The sequence below is a fragment of the Musa acuminata genome, chromosome BXJ3-1, assembly GCF_036884655.1.
Source record: "Musa acuminata AAA Group cultivar baxijiao chromosome BXJ3-1, Cavendish_Baxijiao_AAA, whole genome shotgun sequence".
In the NCBI taxonomy this organism is placed as follows: domain Eukaryota; kingdom Viridiplantae; phylum Streptophyta; class Magnoliopsida; order Zingiberales; family Musaceae; genus Musa; species Musa acuminata.
This window is the reverse complement of record NC_088349.1, coordinates 38,964,499-38,984,811: the sequence shown is the minus strand read 5'-3', so window position 1 is coordinate 38,984,811 and position 20,313 is coordinate 38,964,499. Positions and strand designations below refer to the sequence as shown.

Genomic DNA, 20,313 nt, shown 5'->3' with positions numbered 1-20,313 from the left:
AACATAGGATGTTCCAATAGTTTCATCATCCCATGATCCTCTAAAGTAAAGTCCTATGCTTTTCATGGGGATGCCTATCATATCACAAATGAACCTATCCGTGATTGAGATGTGGTCCTAAGAGATATGTGGACATTCTTTCTTCATCATCTATTTGTATGTTATTGTAAAACAATCTAACGAGTCTCGGATAGATGGGTTCGTTAATTTGCAGAATTGGAAGTAGATCTAGGTTTGCAAACCAATGGATAGTCTCTAAATCTCTTAGTTCATTCAGATCTATGTATTTTCCCTTATTGACGCTCCTAAGTTCGAAAGAGGAAAATTTTTCAGCATGGTTTTTCGAATAAAAAAGGGTGAGATCAAAGTCTTCTACTAATCTCCTCTTTCCCTTGTCCCTTGAGGATCTTCTAGATCCCATTACTACTGTTGTTTAGAGGGATAATGATAAGCAAGAGTAAATGAATGAAAAAACAGAGTTTAAGGGATTCTTAGAGAGTACCTTAGTGAAATCTTCAAGAGAGGGAAGGATTGTTGATGTTTTGCTCCGAAATGTAGGGTATTTGGGATGCTAAGCGGGGTGAAATGGGGATGGAGGAAGCTTGGAAGAGTAGAGGAGGGAAGGGAGTGAGTTGGGATCGGTTTCACCGCCGGCCCTAGCTCGGGTTAAAAAGGCAGAGTTGCGGGCGGTTGCACCTCTGGCTGGAGCGGTGCAACCGCTGGCAGCCCGTGATTGCTGGAGGTGCCACCGCCAGCTGGGGAGGTGCCACCGCCTGCTGGGGAGGTGCCACCGCCTGTAGGCAGTGTGCACTTTGTTCTGATCAGCGTGATTTGATCTGGGAGTTTTTGGTTTTGAGAAGAATTTTCATTCAGAGCGATTTAACTTTTCTTACGTAATTACATATGAGTTTTTATTTTAAGGCAAAGATTCTTATACGATCAAGATAGATCTTCTAACGTGCATACTCCCAATGTCGTACATATGTTTGTGATAGTTTGTTCAAGTTGGTAACCCTTTCAAGTTCATGACATACTTAGTTTCTTGGATTTGAAGATGATGAATGGGTGAAATTGACGGGTTTTGAAGATCAAGGGGATATGTGTGAATTTGGGAATCATACGTTTCTAATTCAAAAAAAATTAAATAAGGCTGTATCCAAATCGCATTTGTGATTTCATAATTTCCACTTGTTATTAAAGCATTGCGAGTTCCTTTTTGAATCTTGGGTCAAGACTATCGAGAATCAAGGAGCAGAATATTATTTCTTGCTCCAGCCTAAAGTTTTAATGTTTTTACAGAAAGGGATGATTTTTAGGTACCCATTTGCTTTTGGGTGCCTCACAAATAGATCTATATTGTTTATCATGTTGCATAGAATTTATCATGGTTCCTTTAGGAACCCAAATCAATTTGTTTGGACTTATTTTCTTGAATGGACAATAATGCGTCTTGTGTCCAAATTTGTAACAAAAGTTGCATTTGTTTTGATGTCGAACATGTAAGATGGGGCCTTTTATGAAGGTGGTTGGATTTTGGTGAGGACTTCTCACAAATCCAATTCCACTTCTTTTGAGAACGTGACCCTTGTTTGTAAGGATCATGTTCAATGACTTGCTACCAACCTCGAATTTCTTCAAGGTGTCCTTAAGTAACAAGTTTTCTTTTTGGAGAGTTTCTAGATCATGGCATTTTATGCATGAGCTTAAACTATCATGATGTTCAGCATTTAACTTATCGAAATTGCAAATAAGACTATCATGCTCCTTTTTTAGCAATTTGTATTTTCTACTAATTGTTTTACATTCATTAAATAATTCATGAAAAGCATTTAATAATTCATGATAAGGTAAATCTTCATCAATTAAATCTGTTACCTCATCTCCGATGGCCATTAAGGCGTAATGAGCAGCTTGCTCGGTGTTGGACTCCTCTTCTTCGGATGCGCTCGAATCATCCCATATTGCTTTGAGCGCCTTTTTCTTTGATGTTCTCTTTTTGACTTGGGGACAATCACTCTTGTAGTGTCCCGGCTTTTTGCATTCATAGCAAATAACTTGGTCCTTCTTGGGTTCAAGTTTATTTTTTGCGTCATTCTTAAACTTGTTTCTTCTAAAGAATTTTTTAAATTTTCTTGTTAGAAGTGCCAAGTCATCGTTATAGTCCTCATCACTTGAGTTTTCTCTCAAGTGGCATTCTGAAGTTTTAAGTGCCATATCCTTCCTGTTCTTTGGAAGGATGTCTTCTTGCTCTTCATGAGCTTTACAAGTCATTTCGTAGGTCATTAATGACCCGATTAGTTCTTCAAGAGGGAAGTTGCGCAGATTTTTTGCCTCTTGTATAGCAGTGACTTTAGGATCCCAACTCTTAGGAAGGGATCTTAGTATCTTATTTACGAGCTCAAAATCCGAAAAGCTTTTTCCGAGTCCTTTTAGACTGTTGACGACATCCGTAAAACGGGTAAACATGTCGCCAATGGTTTCACTCGGTTTCATCCGGAAAAGTTCGAAAGAATGCAACAGCAGATTGATCTTTGACTCTTTCACTCTACTTGTGCCTTCGTGAGTCACTTCGAGTGTGTGCCAAATATCAAATACGGTTTCACAAGTTGAAACACGGTTAAACTCGTTTTTATCAAGCGCACAAAATAAGGCATTCATAGCCATTGCATTAAGAGCGAAAGCCTTCTTCTCCAATTCATTCGAATCGATCATTGGAAGATAAGACTTCGAAAATCCATTTTCGACAAGATTCTATAGTTCAAAATCCATAGAAATAAGGAAGATCCTCATTCGGGTCTTCCAATAGGTGTAGTCCGTCCCATTGAACATGGGTGGACGTGTAATAGAGTGGCCCTCTTGGTTTCCGGCGTACGCCATCTCTCTTGGGTTTTAATCCGTTAGAGAGTCAACCTCGCTCTAATACCAATTGTTAGGATCGAGAGAACTAAGAGGGGGGGGGGTGAATTAGTGCAGCGGAAATCTTTTAGCAATTAAAAGCGAAAGCTGCGTTCGTTCGATAAAAACGATTTTGATGTAAAAGCCGATTCTAAGATTACTTAAGATTGAGCGCAGTTTACATCAAAACACAGTTTACGTCTAAACACAGTTTGCGTCTAAATGCAGTTTGCGTCTAAACACAGTTTTACGTCTAAACGCAGTTTTATGTCTAAACACAGTTTGCGTTTAGACGTCTAAACGTAGTTTTACGTCTAAACGCAGTTTGCGTCTAAACGCAGTTTTACATCTAAACATAGTTTACGTAGTTTTACGTCTAAACGTAGTTTACGTCTAAACACAATTTGCGTCTAAACGCAGTTTGCGCAGTTTACGTCTAAACACAGTTTTATGTCTAAACGCAGTTTGCGTCTAAACGCAGTGTTACGTCTAAACGTAGTTTCGGAAAGATCTGAACTTAGAAACTCGTTCGTAAAAGCGCAGAAGACAGTTTGCAGTTATAAATGGAATCAAAACGCAAACGTAAGCTGCAATGTAATGATCGTACGAAAACACCGATTTACGTCTAAATGCAGATTCAAAAAGATCTGAACTTAGAAACTCGTTCATAAAAGCGCAGAGGGCAGTAGCTATGTAGGAGGTTTGCAGTAATGATAAAGTGCTCAAAGTAAAAGAAAACCAAAGATTTAGAGTGGTTCGGTCAGTCTTGATCTACTCCACTTTTGGCTTCCTCCATCGACGAGGTCGCCGACGTCAACTAGAGGCCTTCCTTCAATAGGCGAAGGCCAACTGCCCTTTTACAGTTTCACTCCTTTTGACGGGCTCAGGAGACAACCCTTATAGAACCTTTCTCTCCTCTCTTTACAACTCAAAACTTGAAGAACAGAGGGAGGAGAACTTTAGGCCTTAACAACAATTTTGAGCTCTAAGAATCACAGAAAAGATCAAGATTTCGGTGTAGATCTGTATGCTTTCTGTGCTGAATGAGTGGGGTATTTATAGGCCCCAACCCAGTTCAAATTTGGAGCTCAAAACGATCAAATTCCGGAATTCCGGGATCAGGCGGTTGCACCTCCTGACTGGAGAGGTTGCACCGCCTGGCAGAGCTCGAAGATTGAGCCCAGGCGGTTGCACCTCTCTGTCAGGGGCGGTTGCACCGCCTGAGTCTAGCTCGGAGACTGAGCCCCAGGCGGTGCCACCTCCTGACTGAGGCGGTTGCACCTCTCTTGCCAGAGCTCGAAGACCGAGCTCAGGCGGTGCTACCTCTGTTAGGGGAGGTTATACCGCCCAGTCTCGCTCGGAGACTGAGCCCAGGCGGTGCCACCTCCTGGCTGGGGCGGTTGCACCGCCCAGTCTCCCTGAGAGACTTAGCCCAGGCGGTGCTACCTCCTGGCTTGGGCAGTTGCACCTCCTGGTGCAATCAGGGTCCGAATGGGTAGCTCCATTCGACCCAATTTTGGTTTTTCAAGGGCCCAAATGCCCCAAGATTAAGCTAATGGGATCACCTCCCATTTCCAACTTAATCAATGTGCTAACTATGATTAATTCTAAGACAATTTCTGCAGCTTTGCTTCGATGCGTCAATCGCTTCTTCCGGCGAGTTTCCGGCGAACTTCCGTCGATCATCCGATGAACCCTCGGTGATGCTTCTGCGGACTTCCGGCAAACTCCTGGACTTGCGACGATCCACTTGGCGAGTTCCGACGAGATTCGCTTGGCAAGCTTCTGGACTTCTCGGATCTGTTCCCGTAGAACCTTCGACGATTGTCCGAACTTCCGTCGAACTCTCGAACTCCCAACGTGATCATTGACTTGACCCCGGTGCAACTCCTGCTACTTGTCTAACTTTCATCGTAGTTAATCCTGCACACTTATCTCAACACATAGATTAGACAACAAATGACAATTGACTTCATCATCAAAATCCGAGATTCAACAGATGCATGGCTTAATGATTTTTGTGATTAATCTTATCTTTGGTTTTCGATTTTAAACATGATGCATGATCTTGACATAAGAACAAAAATTTAGGCATGCTAATATAAAGTCAATCACCAAAATTAAAACTAAAGAAGTTTAGATATCTTTAAGAATCATTCAACATTATGTTCAATCAAAAACTAGACGTTTTAATGAAAATGTTAAGAGGCTTGATGTCATGCTTAATGAGTTTATAGTTTAAAATTGTGTATGTTATACCTTGAAAACTTGAAACCATGTTTTGTTATCATGCCCAAAGTAATGATGCATAATGATCATGTTTAATAAGTTTATATTTCGAAATTATGCATGATGATTTTTGTGATTCATGGCTTATTGATCTTTGTTGCAATGAAAATTGCTTTTTCAGTTTTAAACAAAATGAATGGATTTCATATGAAAAACTTGAGCATATTTATATGAAATCAATCACATAAAATGAAATACGTAAAATGAAAAATGAATTATCATTGGAATTAAAATGATGAATCAAATCTCTTGTTTGAAGAAGCCTTATGTTTAATGTGTTATATTATTTTGGTTTTGATGGTTTTTATGACAAAATTTATTTTTCGATCCTAAACGTTGATGCATATTTTTATTCGGCATAGAAAAAGGCATGCTTGTATGAAACAAACAACTTCAAATGAAACACATAAAAAGTGAATACATTTTCCATCTCTATCTTATTGATTTTTCGATAAAAGATTAAAGAATCCATATATATTATGTTTTTGTGAATCTCTTATACTATAAAAATGATTTGATGAATTTTAATGAGTTTTATCAAAATCATAATTTCTCGAGACTTATAACATGAAATCTTTTATGAATCAAGATCTCTTATCTCGTCTCTTATGTTTCTCTTTGCCATTTACTAAAAATAAAAATAATCCAATTCATGATCTTGATTTCTCGATATTTGATACTTGAGATTTTTTTTGTGAATCAAGATCTTGTATTTGATCTCCTATGTTTCTTCTTGTCATTTAATAAATAGGAGAATTTTGTAAATGAATCATGAATTTTTTGGAATTATAACTATTTTTTTAATTGAGACATTATACATGAATCAAGTTTTCATGTGAATCTATCTACGTTGCCTTCATTGAATTTTCCAAAATGTTATTTTGATGATGATTTTGGATCTATTTTCATATAACTAATGAGATGATATATCCAACTAAATTATTTATCGTATCTACGACTTTGATATATTCAATATGAAACATCTTTATTGATGCACATATGATTCACTCTTTTAAGAGAATGTTTATCAAATCATGATAAGATAAGATTCTCTTTGTATGAATCAAGATTTTTCATGATCTCCTAAGAATTTTTTTTGTTATTTATTTAAGAGGAGATTTGTTAAAATGAATCATTGTTTCTCTTGATTTCTCAAAATTATAACTTGAGAATTCTTTTTATAAATCAAGATTGTTTACTATGATTCTTTCTTTTCGCTATTTTAGTTATCCAAAAAGAATTATAATATGTCTCTTGATATTCACAATTTGTCTTCATGATTTGTATATCTCATCACCAAATTTTTCTTGTTATCCTTCATGTGATGATATGAAATCATGCAATACTCATGATATTATGTTGATGCATACAAATAAGAAGTTATGATCATGCATGGTAGGATGTAATGTAATTTGATATTTTGATACTATCACGATTTGAATTATTTATGATTTGAAATGATGCATGCAATACTTATAATTTTATTATGATGTATTGCATATGATGTGAATCATGATTAAAATTGCTTTGACTTGAATTCAATTTGAATTCAAGATTTACCTTAATTATGGCATATTAAAATAAAAATGATACTTTAACTTTATTATGATTTGAAAATTGATGTAAAGGGAAATGAATTATAATATTATATTTTTTCCTTCTTTTTGATAATGACAAAGGGGGAGAAAAATTGCTAGCTCAAGATACAAAATTTGGAAACTTGCACATTGTAAAAGAAGTAAAAATTTACGAGCTTGCTTGCTCTAATATATGTAAAATTTTGCTAGCTTGCGCTTTGCCAAGGAAGTAAAAAATTGCACTTCTCAAAAGAGAAGAAAGAACTTACTATCTTAAACATCACTAAATTTGCTAGCTTACATATTTCAATAAGATACGAAAATATGCTATCTTGCACATCCCAAAGAAAAGCAAACTTATTAACTAACATCACAAAAAATTGCTAGCTTGCCTATCTTAAGAAGCAAAAATGCAAACTTATAAAATTTGTAATCTTGCACATCTTTTATGATGATTTAATGATTATAAATGTTTTAAAGTGATGGGAAAGTTGCTAAATTGCTAAGCTTATATCTCTAGAACATTGATAAATGCATTTCTCCTTTTTTGTTGATGACAAAGGGGGAGAAGTATGATGATGTTATGCATAATTTTATGATGATATATAGCTTAGATTTTTGAATTCAAGAGTTCTAGCATATTGATACGGGGAGTTAAGGTTAACTCCGTCATCAATTGGTTGTCATCATCAAAAAGGAGGAGATTGTTGAATCTTAGATTTTGATGATAAAACCAATTGATGTATTTATGATTTGATCTACGTTTTAAGTGACGCAGGAAGCTTTGATCAGTGAGAGACAATTAAAGCAGGAAGAATTGTGTTGGGCCGGAGTGGAACATGCAAGAAGATTGGACATTGCACCGAAAGATTAGTCGATGTATTAACAGAAGGCTTCGAGCCATGGGTTCGGGCATGGGGCCAAGAAAAGCAAAAATTACACTAAGAAAATCAGAATTGCGGAGGTCAACTGACCGATTGGGCAATAAGCCGCAAGAGAGGATGATGCGCCGAATAATCGGATGAAGCATCAATAAAATAATGACATGTCGGACAACACTTGATTCAAGCTTTGTAATAATTGTCTAGATCAAAGTGAGTTTTAAGTGTATAGGATTAACTATTATAGCAAGGCATAAAGCAAAATGAAGTTCCAGAGTCAAGAATAAGATTTCGTTGGGAGTTCAAGAGTTCGTCGGAAGTCCGAATGTTCGTCGAAAGTTATATCGAAATTGACCGAAAAGTCCAGGAGCTTGCCAAGGAAGCTCGTCGAAAATCATTAAGAAGATCGTCCTGAAGTCTAGGAGCTTACCGAGAGTCTATTGGAACATTACTGAGAGATCGTCGGAAATTCGTTGGAAGATCGCCGAAAGCTTGCTAGAAGAAACCTAGACTTATGGACTTGTTTAGCTTAGTAAATGTCTTAAAATTCGTAGTTAGCACATAATTGGGTTGAAATTGGGCCAACTCAATTAGGGGTTAATTGGGCCTAAATTGGGAGTGATTTGGGCTCACTAGGAGGCTCGTTCAATGACCCAAATGTTGGGCCAAGCGGTGGCACTGCTAGAACAAGCGGTAGAACCACCTGTGAGTTGGAAAACTCAAAAATCTCAATCTCCGAAGCTGTCAAGCGATGGTACCACCCAGTGACAGCGTGTCAGGTAATGGTACTGTCAGACTAGGTGGTGGTACCACCCAGTGTCAAGCTGTGGGCGGTGGTACCGCCCGTACCTAAAAGACCCAGAAGTTTAAATTTTTGGCTCCATTTTTTAAACTATTTTAGGCCTATAAATACTCTCACTTGGGCAACAAGAATATAATAAGAATTCTAGAGGAAAAAACTGAGTAAACTCTGCCAAAACTTTTAATTCCCTCCTCCTAGTACTTAGAGTTAGTCCTAAGGGAGGTGTGTGAGAGAATACTTGTAAAAGAGTGACTTGTAAAGGTTTTCTTCTAAACCTTAAAAAGGAGAAAGTGTTGTAAGAGAATATTTGGTCTTCATCCATTGAAGAAAGACCGATAGTGGATGTCGTTGGCCTCAACGGAGGAGGAATCGGGAGTGAATGTAGGTTACGACGATCGAACTACTATAAAATCTGGTTTGCATTTATTTTGAGCAATTTACTTTCATAGAAAACTTCCTCCATAGTTTGCTTTCACTACGCTTATAAACAAACACGCTTTCAAGTCAAGCACATTTTCGAAATCGATTTTTATCAAATGAAGAATTTTCAAACCGACGTTTTATCACTGTACTAATTCACCCCCCTCCCCCCTTAGTGCTGATTCGTTCCTAACACTTATGGCTTTAAGTTTTAGCACAAGAGAGAAGGTTTCTTTATAATCGATACCTTCTTCTTGGTTGAAATTTTTGGCCACCAATCTAGCCTTGTTTCGAATCACAATACTAAGTGTATCTTGCTTATTCCTAAGACCCATTTAGTACTAATTACAAGATGATCACTAGGCTTAGGAATAAGTGTCTAAACCTTATTTATCTTAAATTGATTTAATTCTTCATTCATTGTAAAAATCCATGAATTATCTTTAAGAGCATCATAAATACATTTAGGTTCAATTTGAGATAATAAATATTTTTAAAAGAGGAATGAGTTTGAACACATTTTGATATATCTCCAATAATTAGCTCCTTTAGATGTGCATCTACATACTTCCATTCCTTAGATAAGAATTCCTTGGAAGTAGATGCATCCAATTTGCGTGTGAGAGAAGGATTTTCATTTAAATTCAAAATTATCATCAAAATTATTTTTCTTAAATTCAGGAGACTCATTAAAAAATATATGGATAAATTCCTTAATAACAACCAAAGTTCTTTTATTGAAAATATGATAAGCTTTAGAAATGGAAGAATATCTAAGAAAGATACCTTCATCGGATTTTGCATCAAATTTTCCTAAGATATCCTTTTTATTTAAAATAAAGCATTTACAACTAAAACCTTTAAAATATGAAATATTGGATCTTTTATTATTCCACAATTCATAGGGAGTTGTAGATGGGAGAGGTCTTATAAGAATCTTATTCTTGATATAACATGTCATGTTAATGGCTTCGACCCAAAAATATTTGGATAGGTTATGTTCGTTTAGCATAGTTCTTGCCTTGTAAACACTTTTTTTTTTCTCTCAACAACTCTATTTTGTTATGGATTTTTTAGAGTAGAGAAATTATGGTCGTACCCATTTGAATCACAAAATTCTTGAAAATCATAGTTTTTAAATTTATTACCATGATCACTATGATTAGAAGAAATCATTAATTTTTTTTCATTTTGAACTTATTTGTAAAATTTTATAAAACATTTAAAAGTATCACTTTTATGTGCTAAGAAGTATGTTCAAGTGTATCTACTAAAGTCATTAATAATTATAAAAAAAATTTTATTACCTCCTTGATAATAATTGATCCAAATAAATCTATATGAATTAATTGTAACAGTCTAGAGGTACTCACTTGATTTTTTTAGGTTTAAAGCTACTCTTTATTTGTTTACTTAGTTGACATGCATCACAAACTTTATCTTTGACAAATTTAATGCTAGGGATTCGAGTTCTTTAGTTATAATTTGTGAGATTAGTTTTATGATAGTATAACATAGTCTCCTATGCCAAAGCCATGCATCATTGTTTAAAGTCGAAAATTAAGTTTCATCACAAAAATCATCAAGATCAATAGCATACACATTACTACTTCTTAAGGTAATCATAGATTTTTTTTTTGTGGTATTTCTATAATGCAAGCATTAGATTCAAATTTAATGTTATATCCCTTATCACATTATTGACTAATGTTTAGTAGGTTGTGTTTCAAACCATCTACTAACAAAACATCTTCAATCAAAAAGTTTGATTTGTTACTTATATTTCATTTGCCAATAATTTTTCCTTTATTGTTATATCTAAAGGTGATATATCCTTTGTCTTGGCAAGTGAGCTTAGAGAAATGTGTTGGATCTCTAGTCATGTGCCTTGAGCATCCACTATCAAGATACCATTTCTTGCTTCTAGCTTTTGATTATAGATATATCTACAAAAAGAGGGGATTTAGTTTTAGGCACCCATTTAACTTTGGGTCCCTCATGATTAGATTTATCTATCTTGACTTTTGCTATTGAGTCATTTATAGTTCTTTTAGGGACCCAAATTAATTGATGTGAGCTATATCTTTTAAATGAACATGTATAAGCAAAATGACCATATCTTCCATAAAAATTATATTTAATTCTAAGGGGGGATATATAGTGTGGGTTCTTTAACAAATATAGTTAGCTTTTGTTAAGTATTACTACTTACAAAGGCGATTCCTTCCTTTCTATAAACATGACGCTTGTTGGCAAGAATCATGTTTAATGATTTGTTACCAATTTTAAAATTTTTATTATTTATTATAGTAATACATTTTCCTTCTTAAGTGAATCTAACTCTTCACACTTAGTATAAAGAGTTAACATGCAATTATCATGCTCATTTTTTTATTTTTTAAATTCACTACCGAGAGAAGTATGGTCCTTTTTTAGTACTTTATATTTCTTACCAACTAATTTAAAATCATCATATAAATCATAAAAATATTTAATAATTCATCATAAGATAAATGAGTTTCAATCGAGTCACTTACCTCATCATTGAAGGTCATTAGAGCAGAGTTTACCACCTCATCTTCAGATGCACTCGATTTGTTCCAAGTGGCCTTGAGTGCTTTCTTCTTCTTAGGTAGCTTCTTCTTTAATTGAGGACATTCACTTCTGAAGTGCCCCGGCTTCTTGCATTCGTAGCAGACGATTATGTCCTTTTTGAGTTTATTTTTGTTCTCATTATCTTTGTTTACAAGATTTGTTTCATTTTTTTATGAATTTTTAAAATTTTCTTGTGATGAGTGCCAAGTCATCATCATCATCACTTGAGCTTTTGCTCGAGTTATCTTCTTTAATTCTATGTATCATATTCTTTCTGTTCTTTGAAAGATTATTCTTATATTCATTATATGCCTTGTAAGTTATTTTATATGTCACTAATGACTTTATAAGTTCTTTAAGTAGAAAATTATTGAAGTCATTTACTTCTTGGATTTTATTAATGATCTCAATTTTTTTGGGAGAGATCTTAGAATTTTATTAATAAGTTCAAAATTAGTAAAACTTTTACTAAGAGCTTTTAAACCATTGACTACATCTGTAAAATAGGTATACATGTCACCAATGGTTTCACTTGGCTTTATTCGAAACAATTCATAACTATGCATAAAAAGATTAATTTTAGACTCTTTAACTTTACTTATGCCTTCATGTGTAACTTTGACTATGTGTCAAATATCATATACAGTTTCATAAATAGAAACAGGTTTAAATTCATTTTTGTCTAAGGTGCAAAATAAGGCATTCATTGCTTTTGCATTTAAAAAAAAAGTTTTCTTCTCTAAATCATTTCATTCATTCATTGGTTTAGAAGACTTTTGAAAACCACTTTCAATGACATTCCATAAATCAAAATCCATGAAAATTAAGAAAATTTGCATACGTGTTTTCCAATAAGTGTAATCCGACCCACTAAACATAAGAGGATGAGTGACAAAGTGATCTTCTTGATTACCAATAAATGTCATTTAATATCTTTTAGGTGTTAAACTAATTGAGAGAAACTTGGCTATGATACCAACTATTAAAATCATAGTGGCACTAAGAGAGGGGTGAATTAGTACTTTAAAAAAATATTGACGATTTTAAAAGTTTTGTTTGATAAAAATCGATATCGAAAGTATGCTTGACTTAGAGCAAGTGTAATAAGCAATTAAATCAGTAAGCAATGAGAGTGAAAGACACAAAGAAAATGCACACCAAATTTATAGTGGTTTAGTCACCGTGACCTATGTCCATTTTCGATTCCTCCTCCGGTGAGGCTATCGACTTCCACTAATGATCTTCTTTCAATGGGCGAAGACCAACTACTCTTGTTACAACTTTTTCTCCTTTTCATAGGTTTAAGAGAAAACCATTACGAGTCTCATACCTCCCTTAGATAGAATTCTAAACTTTTGAAGAAGAGGAGGGGATCTCTCAACACTTTTCAGGATTACAACTTTGATTCACTAGTGTTTTAGTTCACTCTTTCCTATCTCTTTATAGCAGAGATGAGTAGGTATTTATATGCCCCAAATGACTTCAAAAATAGAGCCAAAATTTTAAATATGCCGAAGGAGAGGACAATGCACCGAAGGATCGAACGAAGCGTCGGATGAACTAATGACATACTAGACAATATAGAATTCTAGTCTTGTAATTTGTTGTCTTGATTAGTCATAGTTAGGTCATAATTGAGTTAGTTTTAGGTATAACCATGCTAACTCAATTAGGAGCCTATTGGGCTTGAGTTAGAGATTGTTTTGGACCAAGTGAAAGGCCTATTTGGTCACCCAAGGTTATGTGGAATCATCTATGAGCTGGAAAAGTCAAGAGCACACTTTTCTAGGCTATCAGGTAGTGGTACCGGTAGACTAAATGATGGTACCACCTAGTGTTAATGTGTCAGGTGGTGGTACCACCCAGACACAGTCTCTTAGACTATGTTAGGCGATGATATCGCTAGACTGGGTATTGGTACCACCTAGTGGCAATGCTGCAGGCGATGGTACCACCCAGTATAGGGGGTGGTACCACCAAGACTCAGGAAACCTAAGATAGACCTTTTTGGCTCTAATTTTTAAGTCATTTGGGGTCTATAAATACCCCACTCTTTCTTGCTTACTAAAGCACAAATTTTAGTAAAAATGGAGGAAAAATTACTTAAGAAAAAAATTAAAAACTCTCTTAAGATTTAGAGTCTCTTCCTCCTAGAGTTAGAAGTTTGTTAAAGGGGAGTGAGATCTAAAGAGAGGTGTAAAGGTTCTCTCTTAAGCCTGTGAAAAAGAGAAAAAGTTGTAAGAGTAGTTGATATTTGCCCGTTGAAAGAAGATCGATAGTGAAAACTGATGGACTTTAGTGGAGAGAAATCGAGAATGGACGTAGGTCACAACAACCGAACCACTATAAAATCTGGTTTGCATTTACTTTATACTTTCTATTTATATTGCAAACTAATTTCTTACTCTCACCACGCTCATTACATTTTCATACATTTTTAAGTTAAACATCTTTCCAATATAGCGTTATTGAACAAAGTTTCCTAATCGATGTAAGTTTTACAAAAGCACTAATTCACACCGCCCCTCTTAGTATCAATTTTGGTCCTAACAAGATCTATAAGTTTTCAGGGATATACGATCTCCCTATATAACACATCTTTCTTATATGTGTAGTTTTTCGATTTTACGAGTTTTTGCTCACCAATCTTTGCATGACAATGAAACCATATTTTTCTACAAGAATTCTAGGATTTTGTTTTCTATTCTTCCACTACACATATGATGTCGCCATAAATTTCTCAACAGAGGCCATCAGCTTTCGCTATTGATCTTCTTTTCAACAAGCGAAGATCAAGTACCCTCTTTATAACTCTTTCTTCTTTTCACAAGATCAAGAGAGAGCCTTTACACCTCTCTTTTACACTAAGACAGACCTCACTCCTCCTTTAGAAAAATTTCTAAATCTAAGAGGAAGAGACTCTATACTACAAGAGAGTTTACACGTTTTTTTTTCAAGTATACTTACCCCTTTCTACTCTTGTTTTTGCTATTCCAAGCAAGAATTAGTAGGGAATTTATATACCCCAAATGATTTCAAAAATAGAACAAAAAAAAGTCTCATCCCAGGTTTATGGGGCCTTGACAATACCACCGCCAATATTGGGTGGTACCACCTCTTGCGATATTAACTGCTGGTAGTACCACTACCCTATCTGGGCGGTACCACTGCTTGACACTAGCAGTACTACCGTCGGGTCTTCTGGAAAATATATACTTTGTACATTTTAGCTCATAGGTGATTCCTCCTAATAGGCCTAAATCAGTCCTAGCTCAGGCCCAACGGGCCCGTAATTAAGTTGGCATGGTTACACCCAAAACCAACTCAATTATAACATAAACTACTTCGATCAAGACATGATCGATTACAAGATAAGAATGCTATATTATCTAGCATATCATTAGTTCATCCGACATTTCATCCAAACCTTTGGCACATTATCTTCTCCTTCGGCATATTTGTTGAATTTCAGATTTTAATAATAAAATCAATTGATGAAGTTATGATCTAATCAGCGTTTTGAGTGATGCAGGACTAACCTCGATCAAGGAAAGGCAAATAAATTAAAGCAGGAGGAATCTGATAGTGGGTCAAAGTGAACATGTCAGAAGATTGGATGTTGGTTAGAGGATCAATCGACATGTCGGTAGGACTTCGTATTGTGAGTTCGAGTATCGGGCCGAAGGATCGGACATTACACTAAGGAGATCGAAAATTGTGGGAGTCAATATGTCGATTGAACAATATGCTGAAGGAGAGAATATGCATCGAAGGATCGGACGAGACGCTAGATGAACCAATGATATGTCGGACAATATAGGATTCACACTTATAATCGATTATGTCTAGATCGAGTTAGTTTAGAGTCTAATTGAGTCGGTTTTGGTGTGTAACCATGCCAACTTAATTAAGGGCCCATTAGGTTTGAGTTGAGGCTTTTGGGCCAAGTGAGGCCCATGCAGCAACCCTTAGCAGGCCTAGGTGGTGGCACCGCTAGGACCGACGATGGCATCGCTTGGGACTCGGCCTTCCAGTCTATCTAGGCAGTGGTCCTGCCCAGACCGACGATGGTATCGCTAGACTAGGCGATGGTACCACCTAGTGTCAGTGTCAGATTAAGTAGTGGTACTACCTGGTGTTAAACTGACAAGTGATGATATTGCCAATTATTAGTCTATCAAGCGATGGTACTACCTAGTACTAGCGATGGTACCGCCAATACCCCGAAAACCTTGGATGAGATCATTTTAAGTCTAAATTTAAATCCATTTGGGGCCTATAAATACCCCAATCTTTCTTGCTTGACACAGCACAAAAGTAGAACAAAAAATCTATGATTCTAAGGTTACAAACCCCATTAGAAAGTTGAGTTCCCTCCTCTATATGCTTAGAGGCTGTTCTAAGGGAGAGTGTGAGGGAATACTTGTAATAGAGTGATGTAAAGGTTCTCTCGTGAACCTGTGAAAAGGAGAAAGAGTTGTAAGGGTAGTTGATCTTCACCTATTAAAAGAAAATCGATAGTGGAAACTGGTAGCTTCGGGTGAAGAAGAATTGAGAGTGGATGTAGGTCACGATGATCGAATCACTATAAAATTGGTGTGCCTGTCTTTCTATGCTTCTTTACTTATTTTACAACTGCTTTATCTGCTTATTACTACTTTTGCAAATATTTTAAGTTTAAAAGTCTTTCCTATACGGCTTTATTGAACGAAGATTTTCAAACCGATGTGATTTTATAAAAGCACTTATTCACCCTACCCCCCTCCCCCCGGCCCCCTCTTAGTAATGATTTCAGTCCTAACAGTAGTGCCTAATCGATATGTTGACTTCCCACAATATTCGATCTTCTTAGCGTAATATGTCTGATCCTTCTACCCCGATGCCTGAACTCATGACACGAAGTCCTTCTACAAGCATGTCGTTCAATCTTCTAGCATAATGTTCTCTGGCCCAATATATGATTTTCCTACTTCAATTAATTTATCTTTCCATGATCGAAGTTAGTCTTGTATCACTCAAATCCTGATTAGATCATAACTTCATTAATTGATTTCATCATTAAAATCTGATATTTAACAGTCTTGGCCTCTATACTTCGCTCGATGTCTTCCTAAATCTCTTAGGTAAGGAGATGTATCATTATCAAAATCAAACTATTGGGCATTATTTTTATACTGGTTGTTTCTTCTCCGAAGTTCTTCAATAATTTCATTCTTTTCTTGTAGACTATGTAGTAATTTTTGTAGTTGTAACATTCAAGGACTCAACATCATCTTCATAGCCATAAACTTCACCAACTACATCTTTTTCATTTCGCCTTGTCATGATCTCTAGCCTTTATCTCTAATACCAAACTAATACCGGGATAATGAGGAATGATATTTAAAAGGTTGAAAACTATATTTGCTGGAAACACTTTCAGAATGGAGATAAATAGATTCACCAAGTTTAAAATCATAAAGGATACAAAAAAATCATCGCCCTAAGGATAATTAAAAAATGATACAGAACTTAAGAAAAATACTCACCATTTAAGAAAATATCCAAGAGATACAAAGGTTAAACCCACAACTCTTTGGTAAACTAAAGAGATACAGAGTTGAAAGAGAGAACTCAAAGAGTTTTTGTAAATACAATCAGATTGTGAACTTGTGAACTGCTTCTAACTCTAAAACACTAAAATAAATATTAGTACATGAAATAATACTTCATAGGAAACTATAAAATTTATTACTTTATAACTAATAATTAAGCTCTTTAATATATTCTTTGATCAGGAAGAAAAGTTAAATTATCTCTCCCTTTGAATCTACCCACCAAAGTTAAGAGTTTAAGCTTTTTTAACTTATAAAGACATGCCCCCTAACTCTTTAGTAATCAATTTGGGCTATTTAATCAATTTAGGCCATCTACCGGTTTGAAAAATAGGCTTATAACTCATTTGACTTATGGGTTATCACGTTTGAGAGATTTGGATTAAAAACTATGAGATAAGTATTATGGGCTATAGAGACTACCATAGAATCATCAGGCACTCTCGTATCATTATTGCACTAATTCACCCTCCCTTTTAATATCATTAAAATCTTCACAGCTGTATTATTAAGAAGCTTGCTAGAGATGATACATACCAAATATGAGCACAACGTGCATCATGGAAAAAAAAAAAAACATATTGACTTAAACTTTTACTTCATCAAAGAGTATATGAATTAAACTCATTCATGTGAAGATTTAAGAACAAGAAGCCGATACATTCGCTAAACCACTTGGAGTTTAACTATTTACCAAGTTCTAATCACTTCTTAACATAATGGATGAAATAAAAGTAACCGAGAGTATTGAAATTAAGCTTGATAAAAAATAGTTTTTGACTATCTTGATGTAGAAAGATTTTGATGTTTGGATCTTTTGAAAAAACCAAAGAATATCTTAGATATTTTGGAAGAAGTTAAAATTCTCTTGCAAGATATTGTAATTTCTCAAAAGTTAATATATCTAAAAAATTGTTAAGATATCTTAGGAAGAAAAAGGTACCATCTAGAAAGTTAAGAATATCCTTAACTTTTGTCTTCATCTCCTATAAAAAAAAAAGAAAAAAAAAAGAGGATATCATTGTCAATATAAGCTTGAACATTTGACTTTAATATTCTCTTCAGCCATTCCTCTTTGATGATTCCATCAATTTTTAACCATTTATGCAAAGGACATCTAGACACAAATGAAGTTGATAGATTACGTGAATAAAGGTATGGATTAGAAGTGATGGCATGTGATTCTTGTACCAGAATACTATCAGAGAACCTGCAAAGAAGAACATGTACAAAGGTGTATCAGCTGCATACAGCATCATCGTTCTGTCTTACTGGCAACTGGCCTTCAGTGGTTATTGGGCGTTTGGATCCCAGGTTCAACCCTTCATCTTATCCTCCCTCACTATTCCGGAATGGACAATAGTCATGGCAAATGTTTTTGCTGTGATTCAAATATCAGGATGCTTTCAGGTACTCTCTGCATTTTTGGGATTGCCATCTGTGCATATACATGTATGATGATTACATCCATGCTGTCCACAGATATATTGCAGGCCAACATACGCATACTTCGAGGAACGGATGCTGTCCAAAGTTTCAAGTGATGGCGTACGCCTTCGGAATTGCTTCCGGAGACTGGCTTTCACTTCGGCTTACATGGTTCTTGTCACTCTCGTTGCCGCCGCAATGCCCTTCTTTGGAGATTTTGTGTCCATCTGTGGAGCTATTGGATTTACGCCTTTGGATTTCGTCTTCCCGGCCTTGGCTTTTCTCAAAGCTGGAAGAATGCCCAAGAACACGAGGCTCCGCCTTGTAGTGCAGGTACTGCATCTGGCCATTGCTGCATGGTTCTCCATAGTTGCAGTCGTTGGTTGCATAGGTGCAGTAAGGTTCATAGTGATCGATGTCAAGACCTATAAGTTCTTTCATGACATGTGATCTCTCACGGCGTTGATTTCGTGCCTAGCGTTTTTTTCCACGGACAAGAATAAAAGACAAGAAGAATTATTGAAGAATCTGTTTTACATTTCAAACTATTCTCTTCCTATTTATATAGATCAAGAGGGAGGATTTCCCTCAATACAGTAGAGAGATTTCCTCGTACAGTTTGGAAAATCTTATCAGAATAGAGAGATTTACTCATATAGTTAAGAAAATCTTATCTACTATCATGCCCCCGCAAGATGGTGCTCATATCAAGGATACCAATCTTGGATCGATGCAAAGCAAACAGTTTACGAGCGAAAGGCTTCGTTAGTAGGGCAAGAGCAGATCATTGTTGCTGCTACTGCTGCGATGGCAACAGCTATAGTTGCTGTGAAAGCTGCAGCTACTATGAATGTTGCAACAGAGGAGAAAGCTACAGTGATGCTACAGCAGAGGAGGAAGCTATAGTAAATGAGATAGCTACAGTAGAGGAGAAAGCATACGAGAAAGCTACAGTAGAGGAGGTAGCTGCAGCGATGCTACAACAGAGGAGGAAGCTGCAACGATGCTACAGCATAGGAGAAATCTGTAGTAGAGGAGGTAGCTATAGCATAGGAGGAAGCTATAGCGATGTTGCAATAGAGGAGGAAGCTACAGCGGAGGAGGAAGTTGTAGCGGAAGCTACAGCAAAGGAGGAAGCTGCAATGATGCTGCAGTAGAGAAGGAAGCTGCAGTAGGAGGAATTTGCAACGATTTGGTGGAAAAATCTATAGTGATTTGGTGGAGAAACCTACAACGATTAGCTCTTAGCAGAAACTAAGGATCGATAGTTGACAGCGAGGCAGCAGGCTATGATTGATGTAGATCACAGCATGATGAAGACGATACTATGACGGTGGACAACCTGAGCTTGGGGTCGATGCAGGCGGCACCGGTGAAGAAGAAGGCCACATAAAGGAGAAGAGGGAAGGAGCGGGCAGGGGTTGGAGAGGGATTCACTACCAAGGGCGAGCAGTCGGCTGCACCAAAACAGACCCTCGTTGTTGTGGCCGCACTTGATGGTGACTCCGGGTGTGGTCACGGCAGTGGCTGGGGTAGCAGCGAAGAAATCACATGCCGTACAGCGGACGAAGAGGGGAGTCTAATACGGAATTCGACGGGAAAGAGTTCCCCCCTTCTTTGCTCTGCAAAGGGATGTGGTGAATGGCAGACTTCGATGGTTGTGGAGCCTCGCTCGTCTCACTTGCTCTAATACCATGTTGGAAAGAATAGAAGACAAGAAGAATTATTGAAGAAGCTATTTTACATTGAAGTTATTCTCCCCCTATTTATACATATTAAGAGAAAGGATTTTCTCTTACTAGAGTAGAGAGATTTACTCATATAGTTAGGAA

General features: G+C 36.2%; 1 protein-coding gene across 1 annotated transcript in view; it reads left to right on the top strand.

Annotated features, from left to right (window-relative positions):
- Positions 1–19,055, top strand: part of LOC135628213 (GABA transporter 1-like) — a 30,517-nt gene extending 11,462 nt beyond the window's left edge. The window contains exons 6-7 of the mRNA XM_065134769.1: positions 18,248–18,463; positions 18,536–19,055. Of these exons, the coding sequence (XP_064990841.1) occupies positions 18,248–18,463; positions 18,536–18,931 (612 nt within the window). The 3' untranslated portion in view covers positions 18,932–19,055. The remainder of the gene's footprint in view (positions 1–18,247; positions 18,464–18,535) is intronic.
- The last annotated feature ends 1,258 nt before the right edge of the window (positions 19,056–20,313 follow it).